At 40.1% G+C, this 24381-nt stretch overlaps 3 protein-coding genes and 1 long non-coding RNA gene across 6 annotated transcripts in view; 2 read left to right on the forward strand and 2 right to left on the reverse strand.

Annotated features, from left to right (window-relative positions):
• Window positions 1–1836: 1836 nt before the first annotated feature.
• On the forward strand, window positions 1837–10918 carry LOC145494121 (epithelial sodium channel subunit alpha-like). The gene is made up of 12 exons (XM_081473589.1): window positions 1837–2597; window positions 3871–3901; window positions 4064–4199; window positions 5144–5241; window positions 6064–6227; window positions 7110–7202; window positions 7676–7781; window positions 8066–8138; window positions 9507–9564; window positions 9682–9746; window positions 9987–10062; window positions 10729–10918. Exons 1-12 carry the CDS (start codon window positions 2262–2264, stop codon window positions 10912–10914), a joined length of 1422 nt encoding a protein of 473 aa, XP_081329715.1. The 5' UTR covers window positions 1837–2261; the 3' UTR covers window positions 10915–10918.
• A 13-nt stretch (window positions 10919–10931) lies between these two features.
• LOC145494052 (extracellular calcium-sensing receptor-like) lies at window positions 10932–21164 on the reverse strand. 2 transcript variants are annotated; one of them, XM_081473530.1, is made up of 2 exons: window positions 18982–21164; window positions 10932–14229 (listed from the first exon to the last, which is right to left on the reverse strand). In XM_081473530.1, exon 2 carries the CDS (start codon window positions 14189–14191, stop codon window positions 11534–11536), a length of 2658 nt encoding a protein of 885 aa, XP_081329656.1. In that variant the 5' UTR covers window positions 14192–14229; window positions 18982–21164; the 3' UTR covers window positions 10932–11533. The 2 variants fall into 2 exon arrangements, with proteins under 2 accessions (XP_081329656.1, XP_081329649.1); XM_081473523.1 differs by having other exon boundaries at window positions 14345–21164.
• Window positions 21165–22408: 1244 nt separating this feature from the next.
• On the forward strand, window positions 22409–24163 carry LOC145483519 (uncharacterized). The gene has a single exon (XM_081462046.1). It carries the CDS (start codon window positions 22685–22687, stop codon window positions 24050–24052), a length of 1368 nt encoding a protein of 455 aa, XP_081318172.1. The 5' UTR covers window positions 22409–22684; the 3' UTR covers window positions 24053–24163.
• Window positions 24164–24274: 111 nt separating this feature from the next.
• Window positions 24275–24381, reverse strand: part of LOC145494132 (uncharacterized) — a 6436-nt gene continuing 6329 nt past the window's right edge. For both annotated transcript variants that reach the window (XR_014050240.1, XR_014050239.1), the window contains one exon: window positions 24275–24381. This exon is cut by the window's right edge and continues 2233 nt beyond it. This is a non-coding gene — a long non-coding RNA (uncharacterized LOC145494132).

The raw sequence follows: 24381 nt of genomic DNA on the forward strand, positions 1-24381 counted from the left end.
TGTTTTGTTTTTTTTATTTAGGCCCGCCTAAATAATTCTAAAAACACAAGCGACTAACGGAAAGTCAGAATAGAAGTGATATGAAAGTAGAACGGAATGTACACAATTTGCGGTTTATACTACGTTGTACTGGAAGAATAGATGTTGAGAAAAGAGAAAAATCATCAGGGAAAATCAGAGAGAGAACGCCTGAAAAGTCTGAAAACAGGGGGCTCCTTCTAAAAACGATGATTGTATCTTCCACATGTGAGTTTGTTGTGTAATTCGACTTTTCTTGATGACTTACGGGCAGTTAGAAGTTAACTTGAAGCAGACAAGGACACACTGATAATGGTTTCCATTACCATCTTTTTGTAAAAGCTTGAAATTCACCAGCTTACTGTGACCAGGGAAGCAAGCTCTCTAAAATTTGTGATCCGTTAATTTTTAATTTATTATCTTGAGTTATGTTATAGTATTTTTTCATTACGGAAATTACATTTTCAGGTTTAGTCAAATTTAATTTCATAGGGTGGTTTGCGCAGCTGCTACTAATGATCCAAATTTGTCACTTAAAAGTGGTTAAAAGTTTTCGAGGCCTAAATTTATTCATGTGCAATAAACTTTATTTAGTTACAAGCGGTTTTCTTTCACCCTCTTTGAATCCATATTTTCCTTTAGAATAAATCCCGCGAGAGATTACATGCAGCGAGTTCATTACCGTCTAGGTAAACAAAATACTTTTTATCTCGAGTTTCAAATCTTATCGGCAGTTTATGACAGTTTATACAAACTGACTATTGAATCCGTCGATATTGCACAGAGTTATAAGGTTATCGCCGCTGGGTTAAGCAAGTTCATATTTTCAAATGCTATAAGACCCTATTAAGTCAGGCTCGATCAGTGAGTGTTTTTGTATGCGGTATACAGGGGGATTTTAAATAAAGTATACGGTATTTTGACTCCAAAATTGGACATTTTATGGGTATAGAGTATACCTTGTTTTTCCCAATTTTGATATTTCGCATGGATTTGAGGGCAAATTTTGGGTATAATGGGTTTTTCTTTTTAGGTCATGATTGGTATACCACTAGCCCCCCATGACTGACCACGATGAGTCACAAAAAGTGTTTTGAGATAATAACTAAGAAAGAATTAAAAGCAATTTTAACCTCCCAGTTAGCGGGATTTTTTTTAATAAAAATGGCAATCCCACCTGTTAGTTTCTCAAGGGTCCCCATGCAAGTAGAAAATAAGTCATAAAAGACTTGCAAGGATCCATGTGGGGAAGAAGTCCATGTCATCCTCATCCGAAGTGTATGACCATTGCAAATAAGATTTACGTTTTTTTTTTTTGCTCGAGAGACTAAACTCGGAGGGCAGACTTCTGAATCCCAGTCGAGTCTTCAAGCTGCTTAATTGAAATTTGCTGTACACTCTTTTTTATATAATACACTGGAGTTATAAGAATATCGAAGCCGAAATTTGCGAAATTTTAAGAATATTTTAAGAATAAAACCGAGGCTTAGAATTTGAAAAGAATATAATTTTTTGTGTTGAAAATTTGTAAAGATATTAAAATTATAACATCAGAAACAGCATTAACCCTTTGTTTGATGCTGGTAACATTTCCGCAAGAAGTCATTTATGTCACATCAGGCTTTATTTCTTATATTCTGGCTCCCAAATTACTTCATCGGCACCAAAGTCGAACCGAAATGTCTTAAGCTATTCACAAAAATATTTTCAGCCCAAAATTGGTGGAAAAATAAGAATTATTAGCCTGAGATAGACAGAAAAACAATTTTCCTATTTAAAAATAAGGGTGTAACCGCTGTGATGCTATAAAAATATTAATTAGTTATACCACGAACGATAGGAATAATGTTTAAGGGATCTTAAAAACAATGCAGAAAAGGCATTCACATCCAAGGAAAGTCATGAAAGGAAAAGGACAAAGGTGATGTTTACCTTGGCGCACGACCCCAAACAGACCAAAAGAGTGAAAGAAAACATCAGCAACCCCTGTGGTTAAAACTGTGTTTGAAATAAAAAGTTATGCAGATACAGAAACCTTCATTATTCGCGGTTGATCAAGGAGTGTAAATGAAGAGCACTTCCTTTATTCAACAGTGATGGTGATTTTTCTGTGAGGTAAATTTTTCACCCTTTCTTCTTAGTTCTTTTACGTTCCAGTTTAAGTTGCGAAGATTTAATTGACAGTTAATGTGTTTTTCTGCCATTGTAAAGGTTTTTCTCTTTGCAACTTCAGGTTTGAAGAGATGGCTGAAACCCGCTTGCAGAAAAAGTGTAGCAGTGGGGCAATTGGGAAACTTCGAGAGTTCTGCTCCGAAACTACCGCTCATGGGTTTGGTAGACTGGCATCTGCTACTTCAGCAATAGAAAGACTTATTTGGTTGTTATGTTTACTAGCTGCCCTGACATATACGCTCGTCCAGGGATTTAGTCTCGTTTCGGAGTACTTTTCGTACCCAGTCGATGTCAAAGTTGAGATGAAACATGCCGAAGATCTTGAGTTTCCCGCCATTGTGGTTTGCAACATGAATGCGTTGAGAAGACAGGCCTTAAACGAGGTCGTAAAGATGGGGCAAATAACGGTGAGCGTTTATTTTAATAACAGCCTCGGCCGTCACAAACTAACTCCACTGTCATTTCAGTGTTTTGCCACTTAATTATTAACAGCGTTGTATGACGAATACCGTTCTCTTTTTGTCTACGCTACTCACTATCTATTCTGTTGTGGATAGTGAGTATCCTAGCAGTGTGCGGTTGTTAACCAAATGGCGGCCGCTTCTTTGCGTTTTCGAAGTGTCTGTGAAGAGGATTTAGATCAAGTTTTGAGAGACTACTAAATTGTATACTAAATCAATAACTTAAAGGCTATTCTCTCTAGATGTCTATGCGTGATAGGAATCTCGAGCTCATAATCTATATCTAAACTTTGCTCTCGATTTCCATGCGTGACAGTTGACTCGGGCTGCTCGCTCATCAACTATCACGCGTTATAGTTGGCCACTAAATTTTCTCCGATTCTTATCGGTTTAAACTAATTACGTGACGCGATAGTGTTCATCCGCGGAGAGACACTATCAGCCCATAGTGCCCGCCCGAGGAAAATACCCGGATGGATAGTACTCGTCCGTGAAAATATTTCTGTAAACAAGCGGGCTTATAGAAAATAACTAGTTGAAGTTGTATTAAGAGGGTTTTTGTTTGTTTTCTTTTTCAAATTTTACATTTGGCTTTTACGGCTTTCATCTACAAAAGTTAAAAATAATTCAATATGATTTTTGAACTGGCGCACGGAAGAAAATTTAGTGGTGAACAGTAAAGACAATGGAGTGTTTATGTCTCGGAACTATCGGTCCGATAGTTGCCCCTTGGAAATTTGATGTTCTTGAAACTAGCATATTTGCCCTCGAAGCTTCGCTTCTCTGGCAAATATTTGTTTTAAGAACATCAAACTTCCGCGGGGCAAGTATCTGCCGATAGTTCCTCGACAGAAACGCTCTACTGTTTAAATAGAAATATCGAGCTCGTAACCTAATTGTTAAATACGTGTTAACAACTTGATTTTGATTCAGTTTTGTGTGTTATTTTATCGGAGGTTGGGGGGGGGGGGGAGGGGGAGAGAGAGCGTGGGGGGAGAAGATATAATCAATAAAGCTAATGCGGATGAAGCGTGTTTTTCTATGATTGATAAGAGCAGTTTGCCATCTACGACGTTATTCTAATTACGAAAATGAAAATTGATTTCTTCAGTCTTAATTTAATTTAACTTCCTTAAATTAATTAGTAGACTTTTAAAGTTATTTTAAATGAAGCAGTTTTGCCATTAGTATGACTCTTTTTTTTGTAATGACTCCGCAGAACCCAATTTGGGAACAGGTCAGCCAAAGTGGTAAGAATTATAAAATGCACAGTTACTTTAATCTTTTTCGTTATTAACATTTGTCGTGCAAAGAAATAAGAAGTATGCTACGTGCTGCTGGAGCTGTATGGAAATCCCGGTCAATAAAATTTACTGCCGACTGGCGAATCTTTCTTGTCTTTTACGTTGCAGGATCTCGGCAGCAAATGAAGTCCTACAAAAAAGCCTTGTTGGCATCACTTGATAACGACGTCAAACGGTCAATTGGACATCAAGCTGAGGATTTTATACTGGAATGCAACTGGAAAGGCGAAGTTTGCGGCCCAGAGTAAGCTGCTGTTACAAAGGACCAATCGACTGACTAACCGATCCACCGACCGACCGACCGACCGACCTATAAATCAACTGGCTAGCTAGCTTGCTGGCTGATAAACTGGCTGACTAACTTTCTTAATGTTCTCTTCATTAATCCGGCATCCAAAAAGAATGGGTTTTGACGAACATTGACGAGAGTTCAATCTGTCCCAAGAGTATGAACGCTAACGCCAACTCTCTACTCTTTTCGACTCTTGTCGTCTCGTCTCTTGAGTTTGCGTGTTGGGAAAGACACTTCACTCCCAGAGTGGCTTTCCCTTAATCTGTATAAATGGGTTCTGGTGAATTTAATGCTTGGGTCGCAAGACAAACCTGCGCTGGACTAGTCCCTTCCCGTGGGGTACTCCAAGAAATATAGGGTGGTGGTGTGCGGCCCGCTTCCCAAAACCCTAACCCCATTAAAGACCAAAATCTGTGATATTTCCTACCCTATTTAAGACCTGACCCTTAAATCAATACCCTTTTTCAGACCTGTCTTATAATTAGTTCCCCAGTTCAGACCGATTTTAAAGGCTTTGTGAAGGGCTTTTGTTGATGGTCTTATGAAGAAAAAGTAGCTTCTTCTTAAAAACATACCCAGTTCAAGGTTAGAGTGCAAAGAGCATACCCTATTTGAGAACAAAATGTCCAAAATTGGTACCCTATTTCTGACCAAAACATCTAAAAAAACCCTACTCTTTGGGGCCGAACATACTTATATAGCCGATGTAAGAGAGAACCAACCCGGAGGGACTAGGATCTCATCCAGGGGGACGCGAGAATATTCTTATCGCTGTTACTGCTCTTCAGCAGTTTCAGTCATTCCATGTTACTGCACCAAGCCCGATGGGCTCAGCAGCTCTTCTCAGTCAGCACTCGTTCAACTGTATCCTTTCTTCCTTTCTCCATTCTTTCTAGAAACTTCACGTGGTTCCCCAACTATGAATATGGAAACTGTTACGTGTTTGGGGCCGAAAATATGACTCAGAACATCAGTGCACCGGGAAATCAGAATGGTGAACTATTCAATTATGTACAACCAGTTGTCTGAAATAGCTGTTATTGGGCAAAAGTAGCTGACCAAATTTGTTCTCTTTGTTAGTTTTGACTATCGAGTTACACTAATGAACAAAAAAATTCTAACATAGAGAAAGTCTACTAAAAACAGAAAATGGCCAGCTCGCGTGAGCCAGCGACCCGAATGAAGACGCTAGGCTGTCCGCGGTCGTTCCTGTTTTCCTTATACACTTTATAAGTGAGGGAACGAATGGAAGGTCGCGTAAAACAGACAACTGAGAAGGCACAAAGTCCCAACCTCCACCCCTCTCCATTCCGGCGCGCTCGTTCAGTCTGCGTGGCTCGTATTTTACTCGCGTCCTCGACAATGTCTGTAGAAAATGGAAGCCACTTTGTGAACAGCCTGGAAAATGCGCGCGATAGCGCTAACATCTGCACCAATGAAAAGGTGTTAAGGTCAGCTGGACCGCGTGATCGCTGGAGCAGGAATCTCTAAAGCCAGTTATGCTATGCTTAGCAAGCAGTTACCATAACTCAAGCTCATAACCCCAACCTAAGTCCATAACTAAGCCAGTAAACATCAGTCTATGGGCTGCAGGTAGAATAAAGAATGTTTTGTATTGATTCAGTTTCATTGTTGTTCATTTAACGACTATAATTTTTTTACGAAGTCCATTAGTTAGAGAGCTTGGATTCCCTCAGCATTTGCTGACTGACCGTGCGGTGATATTCTAACATCTTTCAAGCACAACATTCTAGTTTTGGAAACATAAATTCAGTATAATTTCAAGTTTTACAACGGCTTCTCCTCCGTGTTACAGGTTTGTCACTGCTCTTGAACATTGAAGCTGATGAATACTTGGGAGATTTCTCAGAATCGTATGGCGCTGTTGTTGAGGTGACGAACGGAGAAGAAAAGTTTTTTCCTGAGGAGAATGGATACCTTGTGGCACCAGGGCAAGTCACTAACATTGGTTTCACCGCAGTGAGTTTAAAACCTCTTTTTCTTTTGATACATCACTTTCTCTACTGTTTTCAGGCCCACTTTTGCCATGGTTTATAACGGGAAATGGTTGTGAAGCCCGGCAAACATCAAAGCAACAAATAAAGATGCCAAGATCTATGTTGGAAGGTCTACGACCGTGCACAATCTTTTGTTTTGCGCTCATACACTATGCATGATTACGTAACCACAACGTTTCTATTGCTCAGTTTCTCAGTAAATAAGTATTGTGTTTTGTGCACCGTCAAGGCCAAAACAGCGAACAAAAACCTTTTACAAAGAAATTTGCGCGTTTCATAACCATTCTCCTCCATTAACTATGCTTTTGCGAAAAAATGAAAAATCCATAGCTGTAGTAGAAGTTTACAACTTTTGTCCCACCCACCATCGAATTCTGCTCTTTAAGTCGTTCGTTGAGCTTTACGAAGGCTTTAAATTCCTTTGTAAGAGTTACGTCTTATGAAAAGTATGACAACATTTGGAATTATTGACGCAACAGGAAAGTGATATATCAAACACGAAAAAGAGTGTTTGACCAGATTTCTAAACGCACCGAGAAGAGAATTAAAAATACGAGCGGCGCAGCGGAGTATTTGTGACGAGCTTAGAAGTGTTTGAAAATGTGGTCAAACACTTTCTTGAGTGTTTGATATATCTTCTCAAACGAAACTAAAACTAAGGAGAAAATGGAGAAATAAAATCATAAAATCGTAAAAATCTATACTAATTAAGATCAGATATCCAAACACCGTTGCGTTCATGATTTCCTTCGTTTAAACTTGATGAATTATTAATGAGTTTGAGAAACTTATATCAAATATGACAAGGAAGTATTTTCGCCGTTGAAACGCATTTACTTTACAGCGAATGTTAAAAAGGCTTAACTTCCCTTTTGAGGGCACATACTGTGGATACCTTGGTGATGACAGCCAGCTTCCTTACAAGTACTCGCAGATGGTAAGTCAAGTGTACAGGGCGCAGACAAGGGTTATTTAACTTTAATTTCAGCTAAATTCACCGTGTAATGATAGCATTATATTCATACTCGCTTCGATCCATTAGTCCTCCCTAAACTATAGAATCGATTTTGCTTACGTCATAGCTTACACATGCGCCGAACAGTAAAACCATCCCTTAAATGGGATAAGTGCCATGTACCTCGTCCGATATCCGACATTGTCTTATTCTCCAATCAGCTGCAGCGCCAAAGAAATCGAATCGTTGCTTACGTCACTTACACGTCCAAGTAATTATTTTTTCTGCTAGTTGTGATTTGTTAGTTAGACGAATTGGCATTATTCTGAACACATAAACACTTTAACAATGATTCACATTTTTCCATCAAATCACCTAATAGTAACCATTGATAATTTTTTGAATCCCGGACGAACATGATCTAATTCTAAAGCTTGAGTAACTTGTATTTTCAGGCATGTCTAAAGTACTGCGTTGCTGAGAGTCAAAAGAAAGAATGTGGATGTGCTGATATTCAATACTCAATTACCCCACATTGCAATCCGTTTAATTCAACGCAAGGTGAGGCGATTTTAGAAACGTGAGAAAATAGAAAACTTGCGCCAAGATTGGGTGAAAACTAAAGCTGTTCTTCTATTTAAATTTAGACTGAGCGTAAAAAAATACCACTTCAGTGGAAATCTTTCCTTAGGGGTTGAGCATTACTTGAGCCACGCCCTAAAAAATGGACTCTGAGAACTTTTAAGTATCTTTCTAGAAATTTAGTAACGTGTGTTCATGTCACTCTTTAGGGCTCCTTAAAAACAAGCTGTGATTTGTAATGCATTTTCCCTATCTATGTACAGGTCAATGCGTCAGGGACGTTAACGACAAGATCAGACTGTCAAATATCACATGTCCGTGCAACGAAGACTGCAAGTAACTATCAACTAGTTCATCTGTAACTAATGAAGTGCATGCTTTACTGGTCGTTGTTTATCATCGAGTGTTCCATGTTGAGGCAAACTCAGTTAGGAACCCTTTCAAATTGTGAAAAAGCTCTGAGTTCCCCTCACTCCCATTGAATCACACTCGGAGGCAGACTGAAAGGTTGGTTAGGACTCACTCAATCCCTCTATCTTGTCGCTAGCTGGATTGGCCCTCAGTTGCCCCGGGGTTAGAGACAATACAAATTGATGTGTGCGTGCTGAGGACGAAAAAATTAGTGAATCTCAATACACTCAATGACAAAATGGGTCCTGCTGTGCATGAACTATCATAATAGAAAATGTCCAAACATTTAACTTAACACTAGGCCTAAGGAGCGAGAGCAAACCATATTTATTTACCGAATGAAAGTCTCGAAGTTCGGGAAAAAGAAGGGGTGCTGAAAACGCTAAAATCTCCGAAGAAACGGCTAAGAAAATTAGCAAGATCAGCCTCGTTCCCCGGGGCTCTAATCCGCCCTACCGGAGGGAGAGAAAGGAGACCCTGGGAACAAGGCTGTTGCATAGTAGTTATAAAGAGACAAACTCAAATAAGCGATCACAATACAAGGAAAACATTGCTGATCTTCTGGGAAGGGATTACTCGGCCCCTAAGCCAGATTGAATGTAATTCCTGGCTTTGCTTATAATTGTCATGCATTACAGTAAGGACAATCGAAACGTGAACACTTGGCATTTTTTGTTCATTGTTTTTTTTTTTTGTGACTAAAGAATAAAAGCTCAAGATTAGCGTTTTTAAGGTACACAAACGCTAAATGCTCCTGTTAACATGAAGAGCCCTCGTTCGATAATCAGCAAACTACGTAAGAAAAATGTCAAGTGTTCACGGTTGCAAATCATCGAATAAGGTGTGCAGATTGGCTTGCCCACAAACTGCATGCAAGCTTTGAACAAAAAGTAGACTTACCACAAGTCGACCCTAGCTTAATCCTTCGCTTATCCATCTCTCTCGAGCGAAGCAAACCAACAGGCCAGGGAAGTACTATTGGAAAGGACTTTTAGAAGTCTAAACAGAAAGTTACTGACCTATAAACAATGTTGCTCGCTTTACCTTTACTTTTCGCGCTGCCGAATTTCCTAACTGCTTTCCTAAACGAGCCGTCTAGACGGAATTTTTCCTCTTAATACAAGTTGCATACAAAAGACTGTTCTAATCAGGTTTAGTGTTTGTTGATGAGTAGGGCGAGTCGAGACAAACACTAAATTGACTAACGACAACGATGTTTTACAAATATTGTTGATTAGAAAGTTGTTTTCTTTTTGTTTGTTTTGTTTATTGTTGCTGTTCGTGATTTCTTAGGCTGTTTGAGTTTCAAGTTTCCACATCGTCTGCTACGTGGCCAACAGACGGGCTTCTGGTGAGTTGTTCTTCCAACAAAAACGAGCTCGAATTTGTTGCCTAATGTTATTCATCTGTACTTTTCTTCACCAAGAGGCAAGACATGTGAATTTCTTTCCTTTTCGCGCAACAACAGGCTCGTCTACGAAGCATGCTGGGAAATAAAGCTTCAAACGTGACAAGTAATCTCTCCGAAGCCAGGTTAGATCACTTTTCGCTCGTATTCCGCTTTCATAAGTAACAACTTTCTTCCGGGTACGAGCTCTTTTAGAAGCACAGTTCTTTACTTAGACTCTACCCCTACTACCCATGTAAGCCGAATTTATTGGTATTTCCATTGCAATTCCTCTTCCTTTTCCGCATTCCTGGAGCCTTCAGGGAAAAGCTTTTACTTCTTGTCTCAAACTGGTTCGTAGTCCGTAAGTTCAGTTTATTTTACAGACGAAATTTGGCGCGAGTTAATATCTACTACAAAAGCATGACAGTGGAGGTCATCGCGCAGCACCCAAGGTATCAGGTAAGCCAATATCCGGGGCTTCGCTGTGATGTTTGGCGAAATAACTTTTATACACATGCAGTCGAACCTCTCCACAATGGAGACGGAGAAAAGTGGCCGGTGTAGAGAGGTCCCCGTTATGCGAAGGTAAGGGTGAAATATGACACCCGTTTTTGCTTTCCGGGGGTGCAACATTTGTTTTTCAAAAATATCGGAAACAAACAGTACCACATTGAAAAAACACTGTTCAGTAGTTAGCCTCCGCCAGGCAGTTTAGCTAGTTACGACAGCGTTCAATTTCAAATGGAAATACGAAATATTATTCGTCGTCGTCGCAGAACCTGGTCATTTCACGTTGTTGTTTTGCAGAGGATGGCAAAGAAATGTACTAAGATTTACAACGCGCGTGCACAGCTGTTGTTTTGCTCATTAAACCTTATGTTTGGTGACGTTCCCGTTGTCGTCGTCGTCGTGGCTTGCTTAAGCTGGTCACTCGATTAGATTTTATCCAAAGACCTTATAACCCATTTACTTCCAGCGCACGACCTATATGAATTTGGCAAAATAAGCATTAGAGAACTGGGGAGGGGAAACTTGACTGCAGACGTCACTTCATTAATTTGATTGAAAGTATTATACTTCGCTTCTTCGTTTACTTATCTATGAACTTTTCTTTTTCGCTATTAGTTCAAAGACCTTATTAGCAGCGTTGGAGGTTCACTGGGTCTTTTCACTGGGATGTCGCTGTTAACTTTAGTGGAGTTTGTCAAGTTGATTTTTGACTTGACGAGGTTCTCCTGCAAGAAGAAAACGTCTGTTGCATCTCCAATGCACCACACAAATGAAAAAGAGTTGGAGAATCCATGCTCTTAATTAATCCAAACATTTTATATGTACACACAAAAATCTGCGCAGATGTTTGTTATCCAATGCATGGCAACAAGAAGCATAACCAGCTTGATCATTTATTTGTGGCTTGTTAAAATTACGAAAAAGATGTCAAATATTGGTTACTTTCTTAATTAGCTTATAACTAACATTTTGTAAACTCGTTTGTATACCTAACCAGGGGGCTTCCACTTTATTACACTGAATTTCACTCACTTCACTTACGCCGGTAACTTAACTTTGTGTAAGTTTTAATCACTTTTTCCCTCCTCCATCGAGACATAAACTCGTCAAGACACAATCTCAACTGTTACTGTTCAAAACCTCTCGAGAATACCCCTTTATCTGACGATTTATCAAATACGAACAAGTAGAACTGACAAAAATGTAAATAAAGGTCACTGAGCTTAAACGCGACATCTCTCACGGGTTTCCTTTCCGGACAACGCTGAAGTATCTCTGTCGCTCGGAATCCAGTCCTAAAATCATTTGGCTTGACCCTTGGTTTTTGTCAGAGGTCGTTACTAGGCACCATATGAAGTGATCATGGCAAAAGCAAAGGCCGTGGAAGGCTCCTACCAAGATGATTACTTCTTTGATTACTTCATATTGATGACTCGGGACTAACCTGAGGGGTTACGCGCGATGCTTTGCTTGTTATCGCAGTGGCTGCAGAGGTGGAAAGTGAATACTTGGCAATTTCTGTGCTAATTGCCTCGCGCGTGTTTTGTTCAGGACTGAAAAAAATGACATAAACCTTCGGTCCGAACATGCAACCTAGAAGAGCGAAGGAGCTCACGAGAGTGGTTACACCGCCAATAATGCCTACGTACCAGCCCTCAAGGCCAAATTCCACGGGATAATACGCCGCCGAGGATAGCAGAACAATGTACATGGAAAAGCCGATGTATCTCGCTTCGTTGAAATTCTCGGGAATTTTCCTTCCCTTAAAAGCGTAATAGATGCACGCAAGCGCAAGGAGAAGGACAGTGGTTATAGTCATGGCTAAGAGGACTTCGCCAGCTATTGATCTGAAAGGTTTGCAAACAATGAACACGTACTGAAGTGGGCGAACGATCGTTTCTTTAGATGGTGGATCGGAAATAGTCCATGCCACGATCAGTATGACCTGTACAGATAACAAGCCAAGTAAATGAAGTCTTTGTCCTTTGAAAAGGAAGCTCTTCTTTCTTTTTTTTGGCCCGGATGTCAGACCGTTGGGTAACCGACCCTCGAGTCGAAAAGCCTTCACTATTTTCCTTGACTTCAGTAGGAGTATGGACACGCATAGAGTATGAACGATGTATCGCCAGATATTTATAACGCTGCACAAAAGGTCTGTGGGAGTCAATAGATATAGAAAGGCCAACACGAATAATAAAGCCACCACTATCAATAAAAGAAAGCTGAGCTCCTGGTTTGAGGCCTTTACAATTGGCGAGTTTCGATACTTAACAAAAACTACAATGCATAGAATAGTCAAAAGCAGGCCTGTAACCGCCGTGCAGGTCACTGCTATGGCAGAAGTATTCCAGCTCAAGTTATTTTGAGGAAGGTCGACGCATTTTGTCCTCTCATCATTGGGTTTTTGTCTCTCTGGACATTCAGAACAGTTTGAAGAAATGCCATTGGAGTTTATTGTACCACGGGGGCAATTGACGCATTCCCAACAGCAAGGAGACTTTGCCACTCTTCGCTCACCTGGCTTGCAATCAAATGAGCATACTGACAACGGAACACCTTTGAATCCACTCGGACTGTTCCAAGTTATGTTTGAAAGATTAAGGTGAAGTCTAGGGCTGGTTTTCCTCGCCCACCAGCCAACGCGAACTTCCAAAAAGTCCTTGCCAGTACTTTTGAAGTTCACGATGTCGTAGCTCGCGTCAAGCGGATCCCCATTTTTGTCGAATTCTATTGTTCCTGTCAGTCCTTGAAAGCTTACATTCCGCAAGTAGAAGTGTAATTCGTCTCCTTTTATCTTCGACTGCTGTACTGTTGGGCATTTACCGCCCGTAAGCAAGCTGTGTGGTTCTTTGCATGTGTACATGTTGTGCAAAGCATGGGCAAATGCGTACACGGCGTCAATAGTGTACGAAATGTAAGGACTGCTTGTCAAGGGACTACCAATTGGAACTGAAAATGGATATGACGTATCCAGCAATTTGTTGTTCTTTGCCATGTAAATCCAGTACTCCTTCCACCATGCGTGGGTGCTGCCCGTAAAATTCCTCTTTGCCAGATTGGCCAAGTATTTTTGGAATTGCTCACTGGGCCGAGCCTTAGGCAAAATCCCAAATGATCCATTCAAAATTCCCGCAAAGCTGACATTGGTGAAGAATGGATCTCCTGGTGTGGTTCCATCGGTAAAGATCCATGTTCGGCCAGTAAGATCTTGATTAACGACCTCGTCCATAAAATACCGTGCATACTCACCGTAAAGCCAGATAAAAACAACTGTAACTTTCTCACTGCGCTTGAGATCGAATACAATTTTTCGAATACTGTCCAAATGATTGGCGCGAGGAACAAACCTTTTGAAGGCAATACAAAGGTTCTCTCTTGTGTCAGCTTCTTTTTCTATTCCCCAGATTCCGTAACGTCCAAACGAGTCGTCCAGGGCTACTGCACCGACGTATGTCCAGTTGAAGAACTGCGCCGTGTCAGCTAAAAGACTAGCACGCCAATTGTCTGGAGCAACCGTTCGATAAAAGTGGCTGTATAGAGTAGTACTCAACTCCACACTTGTTGCCAGCGGGCTAATGGATGGGATGTGTGCTATCTCGAACAAACTTGAAACCATTATGGCACTTGCGGAATCCATTGGCCCAACAACCCCTGTTATTTCTTTAAGTCCGCCGTACTTAGACCCGTTGAATTCCGTAGAGTTCGTGCAATTCTGGAGCGAGAAACGATGATCGCTTTTCACGACCAGTTCGTAAGCGGTTTCCACAGCCATAGCAGGACGCAGACAATAATCTCGTAAATCAAACCCGAGGGTGACATTCGGCAAAAGGGTATTGTTCTCGTTGATGCTTTCTATGGCAAAAACCATTGCCTCTGCGTAACCCAGATTAGTACCGAGTATATCGCCGCAATAGTTGTTGTTGCCTGCGCTCTGATGGAGATCAAATAGGCCTCCCAACACTATATGGCCATCTTTATAAGCAGATCTTTGCTGGGGTAAGCAGTTGACACGAAGACTTCCATTACACAACAATAAAACGGCGAGAAAGGAAAACTTTAGACAGGAAGACATCGCCATTCAGTCTTGAAAATTGATGATACTGTCAGTTTCCAGCGCTGTGACGGAAGAGAGGTGATAAAAAGAAATTAGACAAGTGTCTTCACTGGAAGTAAGTATTCTTATAATGCGTTACGTGCCTATGGAGGAGCGCCTGGGTTATGAGTTACAAACCTGTCCTCTAGGTAAGACTACTTTTAATACACAGGGAGACTGGAATGGTACAGTGGTCCAACTTAGAAATGACGGTAAAACATTATACAACACGATTTTATCTTACGACAGGTGGTTGTCCTTAAGTAAACACAGGGGCAAGGGGACGTGACTAAATGGCGCAAAGTGAATGGCTTTTCAGTGTTTTGGCTTTTTGAACAAATACAAATCAACTTGATTGAAAAGTCCGTTTTGTCTCAAAATAAACAGGGAAACGCGTGGACCAAAGAAACGGATCCCGACTTGAACTCTTCAAAAAAATAGAACGTGCAGAATTGCAGCAAAAAAAGCTATTTCGTTAAGAGCGAACAAATTGTCTTTGATCGTGCGTATGGTTGTTGCGTTATGTCAGTCCTATTTTCTGTCCGTTTTTGTCACCCCTGATCATCTCTTAATAGGAATCGAATTAAAATCAATGGAAAACAAAATCATACGGACATCCTTCTCGTAAATATACAGCAAAGCTTTTTGCGGCGGTTGGTACATGCACTCCATGCTAAATGGTAGGATAGAGGCTACCCAAGCAAGCTACAGGAGTTTGCTTGGGTAAATTTTAGCAGCCTGAAAACAGTTCAATTTGTGTCAAACTAAAACCAAACTTAAAAGCAAGCTAAATTAATAAAAAAACAAAGGTTGCTAGGTCAAATATTGAACTCAAAATAAATTGCTTGGGGGCAACAACAAATAACAAAGACGTTTCGTTGTCCATGCATTAAATTTCAGTTTACACAATAACGGGGACAAAAATATAGGACTGGAATATTTTTTTTTGGTACTAAAAAGCGAAGAAGATTCAACTTTGTACAATGCAAATTGACCCCATTGTTTGCCGAAACCTTGGATCAACCAGCCGGTGATTTTAATACTGATTATAGAACAGTTCATTTCCGGTTGATCCAGAATTTGAGGCCGATTTCTAGTTTTGGCTGGATATGGTCGGTCGTTTTCAAGACGCGATCGATTCACCCTCTTCTTCGCATCTTAGAAGAAAATGAGTTTTTGAGCGTTGGAGAAATGGTCGAAGAAAATGTAAATTAGCAGTCCCGTTGTACAGATTTAATAAAGGAGTACAGTTTTGTTTTATTAAAACGCCATTCCATTTGGACCACTGATTGCGAGGTGTCAGGAAAGCCGCTTTAATCACCTGAGAAGGTGCTCTGATCTTTTTTCGTGCCTTGGGGGACCTTCTCCCACGCCTCCTTCGATCGACCTGGAATTCTTGTTCAAACTGACTTAACTCTCTTTTTTTATTAATAAGAATATTGTTTTCCCGGCCAAGGCTAAATCTTCATATTTTTCTACCGATTTTAGGCTAAAAATGTTCTTGTGGATATTCTTAGATTATAGTTTATGACATTTTTGTTTTCGAATGTATTTGGTGTATGAATGGTGTTAACGTAAGTTTGGAGCCAGCCTGCAGGCATCAAAGCCTAATTTGACGCACATAACTTCTTGCAGAAATGTTATTAGTATCGAACATACGGCTAGTGCTGGTTTTGTTGCTTTTTGGCTAGTTTTGCCGTTATACGGTTTAGTTAAAAACATAACATTAACTGTATTGTATTTACAAATTTTCAACACACAAAATTATATTCCTTTCCAAATCTCAGCCTCGGGTTTATTTTTAAAATGTTGTTAAAATTTCGCAGTTTTTAGTCTCGATATTGTAATACATTATATTCTTATAAAAAAGAAAGAATGCATGGCTGTTTAACCAGCTATTCTGGCTCGAGGTGCACTCATTGTCCAACCGGAGCACTCCGTGGCGTCATGGCCAGTGCGTGCTCATGTTTGCAATGCTGGTGATGCCGGCTGTTTCGTTAATTCACTGACTTTTTTTTCTCTTCTGTACATAAGTAATGCTTTAAACGCTTTATACCTCAATAAAATGCTCACAAAGCAGCAATAACCATGCTAGCAGGACTAAATGTTAAAGCAAATCTGAAAACTTACAACAATAAAATCTACTAATTTGTATTTAAAATAACTCTAAGCTGTCTACATTATTTTCACGAAACCTATATACCGTCTTTCCTAGATAGCGTTGACTGCTACAACTCAGTAACGACGCCCTAAGCATTTGTAAGTGCGCTTCGATATCAAAAGTCGTGACAATATAAAAGGGAAGGCGGAAATTTTTACCTTGGTGGCACCTTCCAGTCAACGGGCAAATTTTTTGGCCATCATTTCATCTACTACAAAATATTTTTTAGTGACGTCTTAGACCATTATTTACCGTTTTGAATTTCGATTCAAGCTTAGTCACTTTTAACATCCGGTCAGTGGAAATGGGCGAGCCATCGTCGTTGCTCTAACAGCTTCTGTGCAATTTGCTACATGGTGATAAGAGCTTTTCCTCGGTCAGCGAATGACAAAGTAGATATTCTCACCGAAAAAAAAAATCTGTTTTAAATGGGTAGTCGCTAGAAACAGCTTAATTAGGAAAACTTAGAAACGCATTGATGAATCAGGAAGAACCTCCACGCCCCTGTGGACACTTCTAATTTGATATTTGAAATGCAAACGTATGTAAAACAAAGATTCCTAATGAATTTCCATTTTGCCGTGAACTGAATGAATGTGCCTTGTGGCGGATTGGTGCGGCGTATCCAAAAAAATATAGAGACTTGTCTGTTAAGAGGCTCGGACGAAAAAGAAAAAACCACCAAAGTACTAGCGATTGACACCGACCATTTGGCTTTTAAACTGATTAAATTCGCTTTTTTGCCTGAGGTGATCTGCTCCGTGAAGAGTTGTGATATAAAACCTGAATTAAATTCTATTCACTTGAATAGGTCAGTGAATATATCCGGAACTGATAGCCTACGTGTTTAGCCGTACCTACGGGGGGTGAGTACGGCTACACTAAGGCTAACAATAATGCCGATTATTTACACGACCAACTACTGGGATGAATTTGCCATCAAGAGTTCTTAGTGACTCCTGCAATCATTATGAAAATCCTATGCCTAAAAGCCGAGTCAGTCGATAAAACGTTTCGATCATTGTAACATGTTTTAACACTCAGCGAAAGATCTCCTCAATGCTAACTGCTTGACTGGCCATGTTAAAGTAAATAAGCACTAATTTGAAACCTTTTAATGAGTTTTAAAAAACGTCGCGACACAAGGACACCTGTCCTTGTTGACAAAAGCATTCAAATTTCTCGTTCAAATCTTTGACATCTATTGATGCATCAGCGAAAAGGCTGTGTCATCATTTTAACTGTTGGATCCATGAGACTTCTTTTGTTACATAACAGCGGCGAATGTTAAGATGTTCCTTGCAGCATGTTCAGATCAAAGGCAGAAAATAGAAAGTGGACGTGATGTCAATTAGCATATAAACAACAAAGCTGTGGTGCTTTGCTGGGATGAAAACGAAAATTTCCTCTCGTGTTTTTAGAGGAAGTAGGATCTTGTTCTTTAATTTAGACTTTTGTTCAGTTCTGCACTTTTATTTTTTAGCACTTCAGTAATACACATAGAGCTACGTACGATCTGTCACTGGGGGTTAGTGATAAAAGCTTTTTATAATGCCTTTCATGCAAAACTTCGACTCAGTAACTCAAACGATGACAGCCACAGGACCACAAGAACTATTGTATTGTAGCCCCTCTCTCCTCCTCAAGTCAAGTCAATTCATTGCCAAGTCAATTCACTATGCCAGCTGTCTTGATCTGCAATACCTTACTGCCTGCAGACCATTCAATTCGAGTAGCTCAAGCTAAACTAATTCGAACCCCAATTTAATGACTTCGCCACCATATTGTCCACCGGCTAGTCTGCTCTCAATTGATCACATGAATTCGCTGATGTACTGAAGATTCTTTAAGATTTATAGGGTATATTTTCAGTTTCATTTCGCGCGCACCTGTCTCAAAATGAAGGAGGCAATATTAAGGTTACCAAAACTGTTGCATATTCTTCACAGAGATATCTTTAGGATTTACAAATCTAGCTTCAAATAAGCTTTCTCGAAAAAAAAAATGTTTTTTTTCTGCTACGCATTGTATGTTCTGAATCAAACTGAAGAAACCGAATATTAAACTGGCGGCAAGGTCGGGGAACCTGCAACACGAGCCGTGGACAGAAAAGCTGGACGCGAGTCGTTTAAATATAATTCATTATCACATGTAATCCTTTATTTTTGTCGAAGATAGAGGGTGTTTTAAGAAATAGAAATAACAACTTGTGTATAAAGAGAATTGACGCTGTCGATTCGAATTGTGGCATTGTGTATCAGTGATAATCTAAGACATTTGCAAGTAGCTTATCATTGGCAGTATTGTAGGAATTGCATGTAAGACGAGCATAAAGATTTACAGTACCTCGCAGGGTTTGCTTTAGTAGTGTTCGGTTTAGAGTCTCGTATATTAGCTAGTTTCTTGAGCGTCCTCGATTTCCGCATTTTACTTTAATATTTATTTTCAAGAAAAATATTCATTTAAGCTCTGTAACGTTCATCTCTAAAAACGCGTCGTGTGTCTAATGTACAAGTTGTTTAGTCTTTGGAAATTATTTGCCGTTCAAATTATTTGGAACTCATCTCGGAGTCGCAAAACATTTCTTTAAATCTTAAGCCGTTTTCGTACATACCTTGTATTTTTTGTTGAACTTCTCTCATCCGGTCACCATTCACAAGAATAGTAAACAGTTATCGGCGTTAAAGTCTGAAGCTTTGAAGCTGTCACTGATGTGGCTGCTAATGTCACTATATTGCGCCAATTAAGCTAATATCATGAATTGTTCGCATGTGATTGGTTAATGAAAGTGACTGGCTCATCCCGCTTACGAAAAAGTTATGAAACCTGCCGACTTGCGGAACATTTGCGATATTATTTCACTTTTAAGGCATTGTACATTTCAAAAAATGTTGTTTATACCCCTCTTCGTCACCTTAAGTGGGCTTTATTCTTCTGTAAATTCGGTGGAAAAGCCGGCTACCGGTCCATGTTTAAGTATCACTGGTCTAAGAGAACAGAAGATAAAAATTATCTAGTGTAGGTATTTTTTGGTATCAAAAGAAGATCATCCTCTCTTGTTGATATTTATGATATGGTCTCGAGGTTATACGAAGTTAAAATAACATAGATCGCGTTTGAAGGTTAAAAGCCCTTTCATACGCCAAAGGGTGCCGTTAAATGACAGTTCTTCCATATCTCACACCTGACTGTCACCATTCACGTCACAATATTGACGATTGCATATTTTATCTGACATCGAATAACCAGTTGAGTCATTCTTGACGATATGAAGGTACGTAGTTTTCTTCGCCTCTGGCTCGCGCCTTCGTTTTACTCAGTGCTTTTATTCTCGAACAGAACGAACTGACAGAGCAAGGGAAGTGTTAAAACTGCATGTTCCGGTGTGGTGATAAAGGATAAATATCTCCGTGTGCGCAGTACCTGCCATAAATAATGCAAAAAGAAAAAAACTATTTTTCCCGGCTGAACATGGTTTACAACACAACCCTGACAGCAAAGACAACACAAGGCTTCTTTTGTGGTAGGATAATTAAAGCCTACCTGTTTCACCTGTCAAAATTGTAACCATCACTACGTCAAAGGTTATAAAAAATGGACATCTTAATTGGTTCTCTTTGGTAACGCAAAAACAACTTTATTACAAATAGGTTTTAATCACATCTTTTTCTTTTTCAGCTGTGAGTCAAGGTTACCCCTGAGAGGCTTTAGTTTAAAAGAGCTGTGTCACCGTTTGTGCATCTTGAAAAGTTTAGCTTTAATTTTTCAAGTTCGTCGTTTCTAATCCGTGTTAATCTTCTCCATCCTTAACCATCCTTATTCTTCTATGGTTCATTATTATCTCTGTGGTGTTTTTCTATTTTAGTAAACTACTATTTTCAGGTTTTCTTCAATTTAAAGGTAATTTTGTGCGTGGCCAAACTGACACAAAATACCGTAACTGGGCTCCTGTAAATAGGGTTACAAAAATTGATGTCTAGGAATACTGCTAAACATAAACATTTCACATGGGCTGGTTTGGTTAGGATTCACGTACGACTTAGCATTACAGCAATTGTTTATTGAAATTTTCCTTCAAGGGAAACTTTACATAACAAGGACCTGAACCAACATAGACATTTCATGACGCTTTATATAAAGTAACAATAACCGAAACCGGGTTAGCTTAAGACTCGTCTCCGGTTTTCTTGCGGTTAGTTCCACTCGCGTTTGCTTGTGGGTATAGCTTTCATTTTGTGGTTTGGGTGACACTGTGTTATAGGCTATGTTCACACTTGATGCCCGAGCACTGTGCTGGAGTACGATTCTCGCTGGGCAATAATGGGAACACATCTTTTTCCAAGCACTCACACCAGAATTTAAGCACAGTGCCCGTGCTTGGATGCAAGGTGTCCAGCTTGTACTCGGGCACTAGATGTTACTTGGGTACTTGAGCTTACTTGGAGAACCAGTGTCTGAACGCAACACCATTTTGTGCCGGTGCTCGGGCACCAGGTGTGAACGAAGGCTATATTTTTGCTCGTTCCATTCAAAAGATTTGAAGTGAAACATTCTGGACCCCAGAGCCTGCTTATTTTGTTTAGCACCAAGAATGCGGATTTTAGCTGACCAAGCTCGCGATCCATTAACCCACTCGCTGAACTCCGCCCTCATCTCCTGTTATACAGGGATTCAACCCAGGCGGGACCTGAGAAAGAGTCCAGGATAACTTGCATGAGCATGCTCAGACCGAACGCGGGACCTCGTGTGTCTTAAACACAGCTGTCTAGCTGTTTCACACTGATTTTCTTCTAGATGGTCGCATGACGTTAACGCAAGACTATACTTTTGTGAATGACTTGAAGTCATTTACAAAATTATGGACGAGTTTGGTTAAGTTTTTCTGTTTGTCTACAGATGCGTTTTAGGCTAAAGAAATTTTGTCCTAATGATGCTCTAAACGAGCAAAGCAAATATGCTGTTTCCTTAGCCAATAAAAAACAAAATCAGATTTGATTTGATTCACGGACTGATGTCGATGCTTGGAAAATCACTCAAAGGGTCGCAACGTTGCCCAGCGCGGGAGAACAAACATTTGGTACTTGGCTTTAACAGTCCTGATTGGCTGAACATAGTCACCAGTTGATTGGCTAGATGACACTGAGAGGTTTGACAGAGCTCAGAAATAATAAAAAAAGGCATGCAGTTCCGTTTGCTTGAAGCAAATAAAATTGTCTTCAGTGGACAAAAGAAACAGCGCTTTAACGAAAGAATAACTGAAAAATACAGAAGTATAAACATTTCATCTAGTACCGTTTTGCATCGGAAGATTACTTAAGACGTTTCAGTCCTGAGTGAAGCAGTAAACAGCACTCCCTGAATGACTCGCTGACAAAACAAACATATGCTCGTGCTGGGAAACACAGATTGTTTGTCTTAACTTTCTGTGTTTTTATTAACAGAACCAAATCAATCTCAATTAGTTTCAAACAATAATGTGAATTTAACTGCGTCAGTGCTCGGTTCAGCGTCTGTGGTCGGCCCCTATTTCTACGGCTGGGAATTTTTATCAAAACAGAAAAAAGTTAGATAAACACCATTTTCTATTTTCACTTGTCCCAAATAATCACCTTTCAAACAACTATACGCATATAAAAGCCATCGAAAAAAAATGAACTCAGATAACTGTGGCTCTGTATATTTTCGACTTCACGTGTAGTTAGCAAATTTGCATTTTGTGATGAATGCTGACAACACTCGGATTGAATACCTGTCGCAAATACTGTGTTACGGTTTTACGTAAAGAATGTTTTTACCCACAGATTAGGTCAAGATAAAACAATAAGATTTTGTTGACGAAAATGATATTACCATTTTAAATTGCCAGTGTGGCGCACTCGCAGGCGTATGATGATGGACAAAACGTCGTTACGTGGTCTTATGTTAGTTTGCCAGAAGCGCGTCGATATAGACACGATTGTAATTTGGGTTTTTTTCCGATTCAATCTGTTGTGAGGTTGGCTTAACAATAATTAATTCGTTTAATGTGTAGTGCGTGACGCTTGCGAAATAAGTTTAAATGGAACAAATAGGTCAAAAACACCTTTATAGATTAGGTTATTTGGTAGATATAGGTGTTGGCATGGAAACGTTGTCTCTAATGGCAGAGAAAACAATGGCAACACAATAACTGAGCGGAAGAAGAAAATGCAAAATAAGTTCAAGAAAAATACACCTGCTGTATGTGCGCTTTACCAAGAAATTGAAATATAACGAACTGATCATCTTGTTTGCCAAGCTCAAAACGATAGTCATAATTTTGTCGCGCTTGTGCTAAAATGGCGGCGCTTAGCTCAGCTATCAGAGAGAAGAGGTTTACTCAAGTGAAGTTGCTTCTTGATATCGGGGTTGATATTAACAGGAAGGATTCCGACATGAGGACGGCGCTAATGCAACTTTGCTTTCTAGAGGACGAAGCTAAAGCGGCGAAGTACGCCAAAATACTCCTTCAGCGTGGAGCGAAGGTTGGTTTAAAAGACAAAAATGGACTGACTGCTCTTTCGCACGCTTGTAAGCGAGGACAGGAACAATTAGTTTCGATTATGTTGGAGGAAGCGAGCGATTTTGATCTCAATTCACAAGATAAGCAAGGAAATACAGCACTGCATTACGCCGCAATGTCCGGTAACTTCGTGGTCTTAAATCTTCTCCTCAGCAAGTTAAAACGATTTAAATTGAGTGTAGACACGCTGAACGAAAAGGGAGAAACTCCTTTGATCGTGGCGTCGAAGTCGGGAAATTTCTTTTGCGCGCGAATTCTCATATCAGAAGGAAAAGCTTCAAAAGGAGCTCGGGACTATGTTGAATTCAAGACAGCTGACGAGTGGGGAAGGACTAAAGAAAGTATCCGATCGGCATCGAAGTCGCCGCTTTTCCGAGTCATGCAGCTTCCCCCTCGTTCATGGATAGATTCTACAAGCCGAGGATCACTAAATAATCATTCACCATCAAAAAAGAGCAATGATAGGCCGAACACCGCTCCGGGGAACCTTTTAAGTCAAGACAACGAGAAAAGTCACCGGGAAAATCTTAGAGATCTTTTTCGCGTCTACGAAGGACACGTCTCGGGCGCGTTTCGCCGCGGCGTCAAACCCAGACCAATTGTGATCACGGAATCAATTTCCAGTCTCACCGAGAGTATGTCTCAAGACAATGAACTTGATGATGTGTGTGAGCTTCCTTCGTTGGCGGTGTCGCCAATATCTGGGCAGATTTCCCGCCGCTTTAGCATCAGCAGGGCGAGTAAGTTGGCTGTCGCTACCAACACAGTTTTTAGACGCGCCTCCGTAGCAACCGTATCGATGGCCACCGCAAGCAAACCGTTACAAAGACGAGGATCTCAATCGCTTGGCGCGGCTACTGGCCGAAGACTTTCCCAATCAATGCCAGCGTCACCGAGAATCCGAAGGGGCTCAATGAACGTCATGACGAAGATTACAAAAGTTGCCGGGCTAACTGTAAATAAGGACAAGCCGGACAAGAAAAACAATGTAGTTCACGACGACCCACCTACGATCTCCGTTACTACGGATAAACTATTAGCTAAGCTTCAAACTTTGGCCGAAGAAAGTGATTTGGAAGAAGACGAGAACACAGAGGAAATGTTGCAAAGAAGCTCACCAGCAAATCTTTTTGGACAAATGTAACTACAATGGAAGTGAATATAGGAAATAAAATAATTATTGGGTTCCTTGAGACGGACTGAAAATTCAATCGGTTAGAATCATTTTCGGCAAACTGAAATGAAAAACTTCTGCTTCCCAAAAAATTATTGCAAATGTAAGGACGGAAATCGTCATTGATATAATTAAATGTTAAAATCATTGTTTGCGACTACGGCAACCGTCATTTAATCTATTTGATTTTGATTTTAATTTAGCAAATGTTTTTTGGCTGGAATAGTTGTATTAGACACAATTAGCATTGTTCTCGTATTATTCTCGAGTTCGTTTATTAAGTTTCTAGAGACAGAAAA

The sequence above is a fragment of the Orbicella franksi genome, chromosome 1, assembly GCF_964199315.1.
Source record: "Orbicella franksi chromosome 1, jaOrbFran1.1, whole genome shotgun sequence".
Lineage (NCBI taxonomy): Eukaryota > Metazoa > Cnidaria > Anthozoa > Scleractinia > Merulinidae > Orbicella > Orbicella franksi.